Genomic DNA, 15,400 nt, shown 5'->3' with positions numbered 1-15,400 from the left:
AAAAGCCTTTTTCACCTCCATTACTTGTTGTTGTTCTGTGAATATTAAGAGTGTTGCCTATAAAGATGTATTTCCTTCCGAAGACTTTCTCTTCCATTCTTTGCTGCTGTTGCAGTGGTTTCTTTAGTAAATGTGGCATTTTAAATGTCTGGCCATGAAATGATATTGCCAATTGCTGTTTCTTTGGGAGAAAAACCAAGACACATAAAAGTGACTTGGCTTCCCCATATCTCCCAAGACAAACTAATGCTAGATCTGGGATATTCCTTTGCGTACTGTACTGTACACAGGATTCTAGAGGCTGCTGGATAAACAGTGAATTCAAAGACCTTTCCTGCCTGCAGGAACCTCAATACAAAGGGGGGGGGGACTTTTGGTTTCAGAGAGGTTTTTAAAAACCTTGCTTGCATCCTTTCAGCAAACACCCGCTGGGAAGCCATGAATACATCCAGCACTGCAGGAAGTTTGACATCGACATCCGGCTGCAGCTGCTGAAGAGGAAGGCGGTGCGCAGTGACTTGGCTCGGACAGTGAGTACCTGTGAGCACAAAAGCGTGCTTGAGAGACAGAACGTTGCCTACCAGCTGCCTGGGTTGTCTGATGCTGCTAGTTCTGATGAAATTTCTGCTCCATCCAAAATTGACAGTTTAGTGATATAAATGGCCAATTTCCAGTTGGTGGCTGGGATTACAACTGAATTCCAGTCAACAGAGATCAGTTCGCCTGGAGAAAATGGTCACTTTGGAAAGTGGACTCTATGGCATTATAGCACACTGAAGTCCTCCCATGCCCCAAATCTTGCCCTCTTTAGACTCCACTCCCAAAACCTCCAGGTATTTCCAAGCCTGGGGCTGGCAACTGTGGGTGACACAAAGGGTGGGGAAAGGGCTGGTCTCCTGGTGATAGGAGGTTAACTCCTGATCAGGTTGTGATGTTTACCTAATTAGAGAGAAAGGATCACAGCCAGGTATCTGGTTACTTGCAATTGTATTTGGTGTTTACATTTCATATCAGCAGTACAGTGGCACTACCAGCTGGTGCCTGACCTGCTACAAAGCATGGTTTAAGGATCCGTGCTGGCTTTAATTATTGATCAGATTTTCAAAAGAAAAACTCAAGGTGGCAAACACCTGCAAATGGTTGTGTCTCTTTCCTTCTCTTGCGGTGTGGCTGGCCACAGTAGTACTCTGGGGAGCAGAAGCCTGGTGACCACTGGCCAGGCAGGCTGATGGAAAAAGCTTTGTCCCCTATCTCGTATCCTTGTGCAGAATGGATGGACTTTGAGCCCCTGGCAAAAATTGTGCCTGATGCCTCCTTTAGGCCAGCTTCCAAAGACATCATATAGCAGGTATAGCCAAAGGGCAGTAAGAACCTCTCTATGCCCATGGACTTGAGCAGTGGAGTTACTGCCTGATCTGGATCTGAAAAGGATTCCTTCTTTTGACTGGCAGTCTGCCTTTAGTCCCAACCATAACAACTTTGGTAAGAGCTTCTGTTTGCAAAAATGGGTGTTTTACAAATGTATACAAGGAATAGCCATAAGCTTCTGGCTTATGGAAGACTGCATCAGTATTGGGAATGAGGGGCCTGTAGAGTGGCCCTTGCAATATGGTCTAAACCTGTACACAAATGCCCAATAACAAGTCTTAATGAGCAGCATCCTGGTACCCAAGTTTTGGCAAAGTGGGTGACAGTGTAAGATGGTACAAAGAAGCAACCTTGGATCTCAGGTTGACTCTAGTGCTGTAGTCCCTCTATACAGCAAATTGTAGGACAAGATTCTAAGTGGTCAAAGAGCTCACCCCAGAGAACAGTGCTGCAGGTCTTTGGACTTGACTTGTGTGGTTTGGAAATGGTTCATATATGCAGTAAATTCATACTTGATAGGATCAATTGCAGGAACAATCCCTAGACCTGGGAAGATGTAATCCCTGAAATGGCTATTAACAAGGATCAGGAAAACTTTCCAGACTTCTGGCAGAAACTGTATTTATTGGAGGTGAAGCAGGGAGGAAGTCAGTGACCACCCCAATCTCATTTCAATAGGATCTGCCTGTGCAGATACCATGCATTTCACTCACATTCATTAGAAAATAGCCATGTGGACCTGTTCTATACCAAGTCAGACTGTTGGTCTACCAAGTGTGGTGAGTTCTGCCTACTCACAGGCAGTTTGGCTACCCGTCAGACTTGGAAGGCCTAGCAGACGGACACCAAATGCACTTGGACAACTCTCTTCCTTTTTGCAGCCAAATGATGATCAGAGCCCTTCCACACTCAACCACTATGTTCACCTCCAGGAGAGGCCGATCAAGCAGACCATCAGCAGGTAAAGAAGAGTTGGGCTGGGGGGGGGGGGTGAGGATGGCATCTGTACAGCTTTCATGGAACAGACAACTAGAGCTCATTAATGAAGGCCAACTTGATAGATCCAGGGTTAGTTTGAGCCAGCTGCATTGCCACCACTCCGGCTCTCTGGTAAGAACTAGACTAGAGGCCATAGCAGAGATCCTTCACATGCATTAGGTATGGCATCCTGTTTGCCTGTTTCCTTAGTGAGCTGTTCTGTTCTTTTTTCCAAACAGGCAAGCCCTGAGCCTTCTCTTTGATACCTTCCATAATGAGGTGGATGCATTCCTAGCAGCTGAGGTGAGCAGCAGTGTTGGGGTTAATGTTGTAGTGAGTAGGAGGGCATGGCAAATTTCAGAAGGGGCACTTCTGAATGTACAGTATCCTGAATAAAACCCAGCATGAGAGTCTGGGGTATGTCTGTGGAACTGTGCTATGTTCTTTGGGCCGCAAATCCTATTTCTGCTATGGCTCCCTTACCAGCACCAAGGTAAGAGGCTTATGGGTTTACAGTTAACTCTGTCTACTCCCTTTTAATACCATCCCCCCATATAACTGGGCAATACAACACCTGATAAGCTTGCCAATATAGTACTGAAGTAGTAAATTTAACACATATTAAGTTTCTATGTGACCACATGTTGCAAACATTGTTTCTCTCCATTGCACTTTTTATTTGGGCCTTTCCCAAACCAGCCTGTTGCTCCCATTGTGTTTTGCCTTCCTATCTGGAGCTGGCGAGAGGGTCATGCTACTTTGCTAGGGTTGGGTCTGCCTATAAAATGAGAAGTAGAGACGACCCATCATCTGAAGATGTATAGGCAGAAGAAAGTAGTTTTCAAGCTGGCAATGGCAAAACTATATTCAATCAATATAAGCAAATATAAACAGAACGAGTTCCTAGGTACAACAGCCTCGTTTTTGTTTTAATTTCATCAGTGAACTTTTTCAATATAATGTAGTATTTCTTTAAAATTGATTTCTACAAGGATACTAACAAAATAAGTCTTCAGCAAGCAACCTCATATTATAAGACATATATATTTATATTCACATTCTCTTTTATATTTAATATTTCACAGCAATGGGTCTACTAATATCAGTGCTCCAACAAGGTAACCTTCCTCTAGGGAATCTTATGAGGGTCACCTTGAATATACCTTGCTTCCTGAAGACTAATTTATTATATTGAAAAAGTTCACTGATGAAGTTTAAACGAAAACGAGGCTGTTGTACCTAGGAACTCATTCTGCTTATATTTGCTTATATGGTTAGAATAAAGTTTTTGCCATCGCCAGTTTGAAAACTACTTTCTTCTGCCTATAAAATGAGAAGTGGCTTGAACCCTGCTTGAACCTTTCCCTTCCCCGCCTCATCTGACAGCGAAGGGCTTGCCTGCTGCTTCTCCACTTCCTCATTCCAGTCTTGGATCCTACATGAGAGTCCAGTTTCTCAACAAGGTGAGGACTGCCAGCCACGAGTATGTTTGGGACTGCAGCCAAGAGGTTGAGCGGCAGAACAACGTCAGCTATCAGTGAGAGCAGAACACAAATGGTATACAGTGATGAAGAGATTCCCAGGCTCTATTCTTGGCTTCATCAGCAGTTCTTATGTTGCTTATCTCTTCTTCCACTCCCCTCCCCCTCCTCGGGACAAGTACAGTTAAACACACACATGCACATACATGCGTTTTGCCTGCTGTTGTGAAGGTTGTTTTTATGAACTGTAGATAAATAGGACATTTTTTCCCATTTGGAAAGGTCCAGGTTGCTTGAAGAGATTAGTATGTGGGCTTCAGACTTGAGTGGTGATGCAAAGGAGTTAAGCAAGGGACTTCTGTTGTAGGGCCTTCTTTTTGATTGAAGTTATCTGGCCAGCACTGAAAGCAAGTTTTCATTTTGCTGTGAATGTTTCCATTGGATGGATGGGTAGTATACCTGGAGGTGGAGGGACTAGAGACTGTGACTAAAGAAATCGTAAAGTTACTTAATTATCATGCAGGTTTTACCTCACCAGGTCTCAAGGGTTTAGGGCTTGGCAGGGGTGACGTTCCCCACCCCTTCCCAAAGGGAGGGGGTTGAGATATGTCAGTTTGTGAAAGAACAGCATTTCAGATCCTGGAAGAGACAGAGCAGCACAGAGATCTGTAGGATGATTATAGCACCCTAGAGGTACAAGGATCTGACCCTGGAAATATGATAGGAGGTAGCACATTTGTTGCTCTGTGGAGGTTCAGCTTTGTTTCCACCTGTGCTCTGATTGTATGTTTATAAATAAATACAAGCAGGGACCTGTGATACTCACAGGGAGAATTCCCATTAAGGCTCAGTGGGAAGGGGGCTGAGGACTTTGGGGGTGGGGATGAGCCTGGCATCCCCCCCTGCTGCCTTTCAGCCCACCACAGCTCTTGACATCCTCAGCTGCAGACAAGCACAGTGTGGCTCCATTAAGCAACTGTGGGCTGTACAATTAGGAGAACCGTAGAGCCAATTTCCCTCATCTTCTGCTCTTACAACTTTTTCTACCTTTCATGCTTCTTGTCTGTACGTTTTGTACACCTAAGGCAGTCCTAAAGACTGACATAATCTTTCATAGGGCAGAGTCCACAAATATTTAGTTAACAGTAAATTTGTTTTTGTTTGAGGTAACAAAAGATTACTTTTTTGTTTTGGATGGGCTATGCTGTCCATCTGCAATCTGAGTAATCCACACTGCCCCTTAGTGGCAATTCCATCTGCATATTCTGTGGTATCTGGTCTGGAATTACTTTGGTAGAAGGCTCTGGCAGTATCAAATTAAATCCTTAGTTCTAGAAAGCCTAGTGTTGGCATTCCAGCAATTAGTAATTTGAGGAATATGGTATGCCTGAAATCAGCTGTGCGGCATCTTCATCCATCTCCCCATATTGTTTTGTTTTGAAAGCCAGTCCTCACCATGGAGATGATGGCAGGTATAAACAGATGAGATCAGATCAAGACAATGTCCCTTCAGCTCTTATGGACACTACTGAATGGGTAATCATGGGCGAGTGAAGCCTTCAGCAGCTCCTAGATTTGTTGGACTTGGCAGGTTTCCTTTTCTTTTTGCTTGCTTTGGCAAAGCTCACCAGAGATTCTGGGGCTGTGCATTTTGAGCAGTCAGGCCAGCTTCTAACTTAGAAAGCAAAGTTTAGAACAAGCAAAGGGTATGCATTAAGTTGGGCACAAGCACATCGTAGGCTTCAACAATTATCTTGTGACAAGTTGTCAAAAATGATGAGGCTAAATTATGAGCAGAGTTTTAGAGGCATTTTCATAGCTGTTCACTCTGGTTGTTGCATATGTGTGATGTAGCATCTAAATTGCTTCCTGTGTGTGCCACGGAGGAAGGAACGCATAGGATAGAACCAGTGAAACTTTCTCTGCTTGATAGCAGACTCCAAACTGCTTGGTCTGCAGTACTCCCAACTGGGGTCACAAACACTATTTCAGGAGAAGTATTTAGGGAACTGCAGTCTTTTGAGTTTGTGTGTGAAGAAGGGGGGCATCATTCTTTTTGGTTCCCAGATCAGATGCTGGGCAAGTATGGTTGCCAGCCTCCAGGCGGAGCCTGGAGATCTCCTGGATTTACATCCAATCACCAGACAACAGATTTGTTCCCCTGGAGAAGGAGAAAATGGCTGCTTTGGAGGATGAACTTTATGGCATTATTTACCAATAAGGTGCCTCCTCTCCTCTTCCCAGGCTGTACCCACAAATCTCCAAGTTATTCCAAACCTAGAGTTGCTACCTAATGGTAAGGCACATTCTGAAAGAGCTTAAAAACATAAGATGAAACCTTCAGGATCAGGGCACATCTAGTCCAGGTTTCTGTTTCCATGGTGGCCAATCAGGTCCTTGAAAATCTCAGAACCAGAGGCTAAATATTCCTCTTTATGTTTCTCCCTCCCCCCCCCCAAAAAAAAATCGGCTTTCAGGGGTATCATGACATTACAGTTTTATTAGCTATTGGGAGCCATATCATCCATGAATGTTTTTAATCCCCTTTTAGAGTTGTCTAAGCTAGTAGCTATTCTGCGGCAATGAGGTCCCCACATGCATTGTGTAAAGAAATAAGTAATTTACATGCTAAATTAAGCTTCTTGTAATTTGTTGGTGATTTCCCCCTTGCTTGGACAATTGTCTGCATGCAGCAAATAAATGTGGCAAAGGAAATTCATCTCTCAATATTGGGCTGCCTTGTTCTGTCGTTTGTATCCATTTAAGAACTAGAACTTGGGTGGAGAGTGGTGCTATTCTCTGATGAGGCAAAACATGGAGCTTCCTCAGTGGGCCTGTGAATGCTAGCATCCTGCTCCCTGTAATAGTCCATGTGAACTGATTGCTTCTGATTTACCAGCATGCCACACGTGGCTATTCATAGCAGGCAAGCCTGCGTGGCTGAACTGCTTCACCAGCTGCTGTCATGAGACATGGGCCCTTGTTTGATTCCCCATTCAGGGAGACTTCCAGCTGAAAGCTGAGCGGGTGATCCAGTCTGTCATGGCCATTTGCAATGCTCTTGCTGCTGTGGAGTCGCAGGAGATCACTGGTGCCCTGAATCAACTGCCACCCTGTCCATCTCGCATGCAGCCCAAGATCCAAAAGGTAAGAAGCAGGAAGGAAAGACAGAGGGAAGTGGAATTGTCCCTGAATGCCAAAATTAAACAGAAGGGAATGAAGATAAGAGTTCTACTTCTTCTACAGACTGTAGAAGAAATGAAAACACGTGCTACTGTGGCTACATGTTTTGCACTTGAAGCTGTCTCTGAAGCACATTTGAGCCTGTCTCATGCTACTTTTGCCACCCATGTGTTTATATGGTGTTAATGTAGGATAGATGAAGAGGAGAACACAGAAGCATATTTTAGATAAGGGGTGTCAGACATATGGACCCTGTCCAGGACTGTTATCTGGCCCATGAGCAAGGAAGAGAAGGGTGGTGGTGGCAGCAAGAGCAGGAAAAGGATCTGCATCCGCTCAGCTGCCTGGAGGGTCCTCCCTTCCGCTCTCTTAGTTGGGCCAGGCTGCACACATGCAGCTGCCACCCCATCTCTCCCTCCTGTTAGAGGCGGGAGGGTTACTGTTACAGTTATCAAAGACTTAAATAAAGGAAATACTGTTAAGACTGTTAATGTTTTAAGCATGTATGTATTTCGAGTAAAATGAATATTCTTAATAGGGTTTGCCTGTGTCCTTTATAAAATATCTCTGGTACCTGGCATTACATTTATGACACATATGGCGTGGCCCGACAAAGGGACATTTAAGTCAGATCTGGCCCTTATAATAAATGAGTTTTGACATCTCTGTTTTAGTCAGTGTAGGTTTTGTGCTTGCACTTAATTTGATTTTGTGCCTCATCCTTTGCTTTAGATGGGAAGCAGGAGTCGTGTGTCATCAGCCTAGCAGTGGCTCTAGATTTCTGGGTGATTTTTCCAGTTGGCTTCACATAGATACTAAATAGCCGGGGTGGGGGACTTGAATGAGTCTTGAGGACCTAATTCACATTGCAGGGAGCAAGATCGGCTCTTCCTCTCTTGAAATTATTAGTCAGAGATACACATATAACCAAGTCCCAAACACAGGAGGCCAGGGATTTGTAGGGCATATGACTGTGCTATGGACATCTTTCTTTTATGACTCATGAGAAATATGTATGTGTACAGGAATGTGTGTGGGGTGGAGGGTATTCCAAGTTGGTGCTGAGGCCAGAGAAATGATGCTTGAGTTTAGGCACTGTACTTCATTGATCCCTAGAACATTAAGCAGTTTGAAGTGATTTAAAGATCAGTTATTTATCCTTCCTTGCAAATGCAGAAAAATATTATGGAAGGCCAAATGCTGGGCAAACCAAAGAAATAATGGAAGGGCAAAGGAGTAACTGAAAATGAAGCAAAACTCATTTTTGCTTTCCTCCAATTGTTGCTAAACTCTGTTATAACACTTTTCTCAAGTGGGACGATTATTATTTTCTGTTTGTTATGCTCAGGCAGGATTCCTCAATGAAAAGGAGAGCCCTTTGGAAAATAATCTGCCCTTTTCCTGCAGGCCACAGTCTGATGCTCACAGTTGATAGTTTTGTGGATGTAAAAATCAGGGGAAATGTAGCTGCTTCTGCTTTCTGCCCTCATTTGGGTGAATTTTAGGTGCCGGGAATGGAAACGTGGCTGGAGCATGTTATATAAAGTGGTTGGCTCAGGGAGTTGCTTCCATTTCTGATTGTCATGAAAATGTTCTAGTCTGGTTTCTCTTTCCTGAACAGGATCCAAACGTTCTGGCCTTGAGGGAAAATAGAGGTAATTTCTCTTCTATTATTGTTACTGAGTTCCTGGAACTCTTTATGTCGGAAACCTTCCAAAGGCACTTCTAACCCTAAATTATTGCATATAGTCATTTACTGAACTGCTTTTGTTAGTAGTATTAGGTTTATTAATAGCAACTATTTAAATGGAAAAAAGCTGTGAACCACTTCTCTTCTTTGGACTGAGGCCCCCATGAGGAAGCTCTGGAGGGTGTGTTGGAGTCCTCCTGACTGCTGGTGTGGCAGATACAACCAGTTTCAAGCCGTCATGAGTGCAAAGACAGGCTTGAAACCTAGGGAAACCTCAGAAGCCAAAGCAGGAATGTGAGCAAAATTTGCAGTGGATCAGAGGCAGATGCCTCATAAAATTATTGTTCCTCTTACAGCTAACAGGATCTGGATAAGTTACATAAAATAAACCATAGATAAATGTCTTAATTTGCATAACTATATAAGACTTATAGTCCATCTTTTCTTTACTTAGAAATCTGGTGTTGAATGTTATGTCATGCCACAGTTGGAACAGTCAAAAGGGCTAACTCTAGACATCCATGATGTGTTAGCAGTTTTAGGGACTGAACTTGCTGGGGTTTATTGGTAATTAGAGGAGTTTTACCCATGTAAAAACTGTGTAGGGGCTTCACTATATCTGCTAATAAAGTGGCTGGCCCCTGTGCCAAACACAAAAACAGCAAACCCAAAGACCCCATAGGAGCATTTACAGATTCAGGGTACTCCACAGGTATTCAGAAAAATAATTCTGTCGATTAATAAAAGGAGGGATTTATCCTTATGAAGACTAAATATACTTCAGAAGCACAGAATATTGAGAGTAGAGGGACTCAGCTAAAGAGAAAAGTGTGTGCTCAAATCCCTTATAGAATCCTGAGGAGAAGGATCTTGGATTTCCAAACTGTTCCTTAATCCTGTGGTTCTTTGTGGTTCCCTCAGCTTAAATGCTAGGATTTTAATTTGTTCACATCCATTCTTGTCCTTCACAGAGAAGGTTGTGGAGGCTTTGACAGCCTCCATCTTGGATCTGGTAGAGCTCTACTGCAACACTTTTAATGCGGACTTCCAGACTGTGATACATGGGAACAGAAAGCATTATCTTAGCCAAGAGGCCCGGCTCCTTACCTGCCCCCTCTCCTTCACAGTTTATGCCACTCATCGCATACCTATCACCTGGGCTGCAAGGTAAGCCACTACATGTTTCTCTGGTTATGTTCTCTAGAAATCTCCCTAGCTTTATGCCTCCAATCAAATTTCAGTGGCCCAGCAATATGGGTCTGTATTAAGTTTGGAGACTGTATAGTATGCAGCATAACATTCCTGAAATTTTAGCTATTAAAGCTTATTTAAGAAAGTAAATGGTGCCATATTTAAAGGTATGTGGTATGGATACCACCTTGACTCAGGAGAAAAAAACAGCAACAGCAGCTGAATTTTCACACAAAGCTAGCAGTACAGAAATCAATATTTTACTGAATATTGCCCTCCAACTTCCTTGGTTCTCCCCAAGGCAAGGCTGAAAAAGTTCCACAAATCACCCACAATCACTCATTCTCCCCTCTAATACAGAGTTAAAAACCAGGAAAGTAGCAAAGACAATATTGTAAAAGAATTCCTCATAAGGATTGAGACTGGATTGAAGTGCAGTTGTCAGGTGGGAGAGGGGACCAGAGGAAAGCTACTGCTAGGAGTAGCTGATCTGGTTAAGCAGCATTCTGCCCCCCCCCCAAGTTGTTCAGATTCACCGGAATGCACAGAGAGAGTCCATTGGCCTCAGCCCTCCGCCTTCCTGGCTCAGCCCCCTAGACAGTGACAGATGGCTGCTTCTCAGCCTGGGCTTATGCCCTTTCAGCCAATGACTGTTGGCAGAGGGAAATCACTTAATGAATGCAGGGACAATGAGGAGTCTGGGCAGGGCGGGGATCCTCCTTTGTCTGCAGCCTTTGGCTGGGTGTTTGTGTTTCACTAAAGGCAATGTCTGGGAGGTGCCTGTTGGTAATCCACATCCCCAGCAGCTAGGGGGGTGGGTGGGAATAGGAAGGTTATGGTAACATTAGCCGCCACCCCTCCAGGGACCTCTTGCCTTTGTTCCATCCTTAATGTATTCCAATGAGTGAGTGACTCTGAACAAAACACAAGCCTGGGAAATCCAGGCCTGGCCTGACCTTTGTTGCCCTGTAGCCCTCTCAGCATCATCGCCTGGCACCTGTCACATGCCAGGCCCTTCTGACAGAGCCCCATGTGATGGCATTCTAAGTGGCGTATGTCGATCCAGCTGGCTGGGAAGGAAGCAGGAAAAGCTTCTCCCAAAAGCGAGCAGCCTAAGGGGAGATTCCACGCTTAATCTGTCAGTGTGGGACAACTAGTCTCTTCCAGCCCTTTAATCAACAATCTGAGCTGGAAATGATTTGATTTCTGTTTAAGAGACAACGTTTCAACTATGACTCAGATGAAATTTACTCTAAGTGAATGTAACAGGGACTAAATATGATGCTGACCAAGAATCCCAACCCTGCCTGCAACCTAAACTTTAGAAAGGCCTTCATTGGCAGAAACCCTTCAGTCAAAATTCCATGATTGTCTGAACCCATGAAATGTCTAGAGCTCCAAATGGCTTATGGGGGAAGCAAACAGACCTGCAGGAAGCAAACTGTGTACTAACACATTATTGAAAGTATCTTTCCATTCCTTACCAAAGACTGAAGCATGGCTAATAGATTAAAATGCAGATATAAACTATCCTGAAATTCTTCTGTTGAAACAACTAAAATAATACAGATGCTAAACCCCCAAGACTTCCTCCTTCTGTTTCCAGTTCCCCGGCACCCAGCCTAGCCCAGATGAAAGGTCTTACAAGGCATCTGGACGCAGAAGGTTCTATAGCTGGGGCCATCCACCAAATCAGGGGACCCTTAAGTGCCAGACTGAGGCCATCTGGGGTTTGTCATTCAGTTATTCCCCTTGCGGGAAATTTGGATAGGCTCTTGCTTGGGATTAAGACATGTTCTCACCAGTGAATCAGCTGCTGAGTATGAAATAAATCAAGTCAAAGTATCCCTTTCATGTGTTCCTCTTTACTGTGTGGCTCACACTAAGAATGGTAGCAGGCTGCTTTCAGTCCTTTCCTTCAGTCTCTCAGAGATCAAACACACAAACACACACACCTTTTCTTGATGTTGTGTGCTGAAGAATTTTCTGGTGATGCCGTTCCATTTTTTTTTTAATGCAGCTATGAAGATTTCTACCTCTCCTGCTCCCTCAGCCATGGTGGCAAGGAGTTATGCAGCCCCCTGCAAACCAGAAAAGCTCATGTATACAAGTACCTCTTCCATCTTATCATCTGGGACCAGCAGTAAGACATCTTCTCATTTATGTCTCTTGTCTGTGGTGGAGTAGGCATAGAGAAGAGAGCGAAGAAGTGGCTCGAGAAATGAAATCTGGTGTAGCATGTTGGCCAAGAGCAGATGGGAGAGGACCTATAAAGACACACAGTTTGGTTGTGTGGGGTGGAGAAGGGTCACAAGAAAGAAAAAATCCCCCACAGCATACTGTGGAATGTGATCACAATGGTGAATTAATCTTTCCTAGCTGTGTGTAGACATAGCACTCAGTCTGGTACTTGAATGAGGGAATAAGAATTTTTGAAAAGCTTCCTGCAATGTATTTAAAATGTAATACATATAAGTTTACTCTTTCTAGCCTGAACACTAGTAGAAAGTAGTTAGTTGTCAAAAGGAGGTTGTCTATACACTTACGGGTCCATTTGTTGTATGGGCTTCCTTTTGGTCACAGGTTCCTTCTGAACTGGTATTCACTCTAACTGTCCTTTCTTTCAACTCCCTGATTTGCTCTAAATGATGTCCACTCCCTCTCCCATTTGATGTCAAGAGAAAAGACCATAAGTTTCCCAAATGGATATCATGTGTATACAGGAGAACAGGCATTTTTGATTCTCCACTAGTTACCCGCCTCTCACAAGCTATTCCTCACATACGCGTGTCCCCTGACATGCATTTTGGGTAACAATATATAATCACATGTGATGCATGTATATGTCTATGTGTATATAATGGAAATCCAAAGACCACAGCAGCTTCCTGTTATGTGTGCAGAAAGCAAAACAAACCAGAATGACTGTCATACAGGATACATGAACACATTGTGTACACACTTTTAATGAGGTGATTCTCCCCTTAAGAACTCGAAGTAGACAACATATAGCAAATGAAATAATGAGCAATCTTAATTATTAACAGAAAATAAATAAAACAGACTTCAGATTGACATATAGCAAGCACAGTAACATGCTAACAGAGAGGGAAATAAACAATGGAAATGAATAGAGTTGGGTCAATGTAAGGATATGGACTCCGGGGAATGGTAGAGGACAGGAAGGCCTGGAGGATCATTGTCCATGGGGTCGCGATGGGTCGGACACGACTTCGCACATAACAACAACAACAAGGATATTGACCGATCTTGAAGGCAAACGAAAGAGACAGGATGACACAACCACCGGTGAAATGACGGACGATATGGATGGATCTGAGAGTCCAGAGTGGCAATTTGGAAGCCATCACTATACCCTGTGAGTGGGTGGTGAGTGCTGGAAACTGCATGTACACAGGATGAGCTAGCCTGGAACTGAGGCAAAAAGGAGATGGCTCGATGGGTTTAGGTGATGGCTTGGGGTGGGTGATACTTGTGGATTGTAAACTAAACATGAGCAGGCAGTGTGATGCAGCGGTAAAAAAGGCAAATGCCATTTTGGGCTGTATCAACAGGGGCATCACATCAAAATCACAAGATGTCATAGTCCCATTGTATACAGCACTGGTCAGACCACACCTGGAGTACTGTGTGCAGTTCTGGAGGCCTCACTTCAAGAAGGACGTCGATAAAATTGAAAGGGTACAGAGGAGAGCGACGAAGATGATCTGGGGCCAAGGGACCAAGCCCTATGAAGATAGGTTGAGGGACTTGGGAATGTTCAGCCTGGAGAAAAGGAGGTTGAGAGGGGACATGATAGCCCTCTTTAAGTATTTGAAAGGTTGTCACTTGGAGGAGGGCAGGATGCTGTTTCTGCTGGCTGAAGAGGAGAGGACACGCAGTAATGGGTTTAAACTTCAAGTACAACGATATAGGCTAGATATCAGGAAAAAGTTTTTCACAGTCAGAGTAGTTCAGCAGTGGAATAGGCTGCATAAGGAGGTGGTGAGCTCCCCCTCACTGGAAGTCTTCAAGCAAAGGTTGGATACACACTTTTCTTGGATGCTTTAGGATGCTTAGGGCTAGTCCTGCATTGAGCAGGGGGTTGGACTAGATGGCCTGTATGGCCCCTTCCAACTCTATGATTCTATAATTGCTCAGGAGAAAAGGAGGAATTTGGGCATAATTCCAGGGGCCTTCAGAGATTATCTAGTATCTAGATGTGGGAAATACCTTCTTGGGGGAGTGGCAGGTATGTGTCATAGGTGAAATACAAAGAACTTGGGCAAGGAAGACCTTGAATAAACAGGCTCTGTTGACCACTGATCAGCAATACAATGGAGGGGGGGGGGTAAAAGAACGAGAGAGCCGCGTTCAAGTCAAGGTTTCTGAAGACGTTCAGGTTTTACCCTGTGGCTTCTGTCAGGTTGAAGTGCACAGAACATGGGGGCCAGGCCAGGTTCCTGGCTGACAAGAATGTATGAGGTCTGGCTTGCTCAAGCCTAGACCAAGGGTGGATGCCACAGGTAGTTGGGCACTGTGTGCTAGTCCAGGGACGAGGCATGTCATTATACATAACTGTATGCACTTCTTAGAGCTTTCTTAATGACCATGATAAGGTGGAAAGTTGTCAGAAAATTTTTGTAAGATAATAAATATTGTAATTTTTTCAGCATATCTGAAAAGTGAGCGTCAAACTACATATCTGTTTGTCAAGCATGGTCCCCATCTGCAAATATCTAAATATGCGATCAGGGCCACACAGAGACTTTTTCTGCAAACCTGGGTGATCCCCTACATTTACAGAAAAATCTTAATTCTTCAAAAACAAAAAAAAACATGTTATTTAAATTCCTTCTAAAGTAAAAATACAGAGAATATATTTTCCTTCAGTGGTAGTTGGAGCCCAGGAGCTGTGCTGTGATCCAAGGCAGCAGTGCCAGTGCCAGGGAGCCATGCTGCACCCAACAGTTCCTTTGCAGCAGGGAGCTGTGCTTGGCCAAGTAAGAAAGAAAGACTCCTAACCCCCATGAATATCACAGGGTGGCACTTATCTATACATTAATAACACAGTCAGCCAAATCTTTGGATACTTAAATCAAGTGTCTGGAGCTGTCGGTGGGCAAGAAGAGGGCCCCAGATGTGTAGAAAAATGTAAAATCTTTTTTTTAAAGTAGATTAGGAGGTATTAAAAAAACAAATAATAAAAGAAGTGACTATAGCTTTAAGCAACCAATTCTCTCAATGGCCGTTGCTAGGCAACCACAGTATTCCTGGCTAGGCTTTTGTGAATAAAAATGCAAGGTCCTTTCCAGGGCTATTTTGGCCTTTGAGGGAGGATTGATTTGGAGCCAGGCCTGACTAGAGTTGCCAGCTCCATTTTAGGAAACTATAGGAAGTTTAGTGGTGGAGTCTAAGGGTGGTATTGGGAGGGGAGAAGCTTCAGCTGGATAAAATACCATCCACCCCACGAAGCAGCCATTTTCTCCAGGGGGACAGTCTCTGTCAT

At 44.0% G+C, this 15,400-nt stretch overlaps 1 protein-coding gene across 2 annotated transcripts in view; it reads left to right on the top strand.

Moving 5' to 3' along the window:
* PIK3C2B (phosphatidylinositol-4-phosphate 3-kinase catalytic subunit type 2 beta) overlaps positions 1-15,400 on the top strand; it is a 112,060-nt gene that overhangs the window by 49,939 nt on the left and 46,721 nt on the right. For both annotated transcript variants that reach the window (XM_077334660.1, XM_077334661.1), the window contains 7 exons: positions 419-530; positions 2,250-2,329; positions 2,586-2,649; positions 6,828-6,974; positions 8,632-8,665; positions 9,672-9,867; positions 11,912-12,034. In XM_077334660.1, the coding sequence (XP_077190775.1) occupies positions 419-530; positions 2,250-2,329; positions 2,586-2,649; positions 6,828-6,974; positions 8,632-8,665; positions 9,672-9,867; positions 11,912-12,034 (756 nt within the window). The remainder of the gene's footprint in view (positions 1-418; positions 531-2,249; positions 2,330-2,585; positions 2,650-6,827; positions 6,975-8,631; positions 8,666-9,671; positions 9,868-11,911; positions 12,035-15,400) is intronic.

Source organism: Paroedura picta, chromosome 4, assembly GCF_049243985.1.
Source record: "Paroedura picta isolate Pp20150507F chromosome 4, Ppicta_v3.0, whole genome shotgun sequence".
In the NCBI taxonomy this organism is placed as follows: domain Eukaryota; kingdom Metazoa; phylum Chordata; class Lepidosauria; order Squamata; family Gekkonidae; genus Paroedura; species Paroedura picta.
The sequence above is the reverse complement of the archived record's forward strand: the minus strand, read 5'-3'. Positions and strand labels throughout refer to the sequence as shown.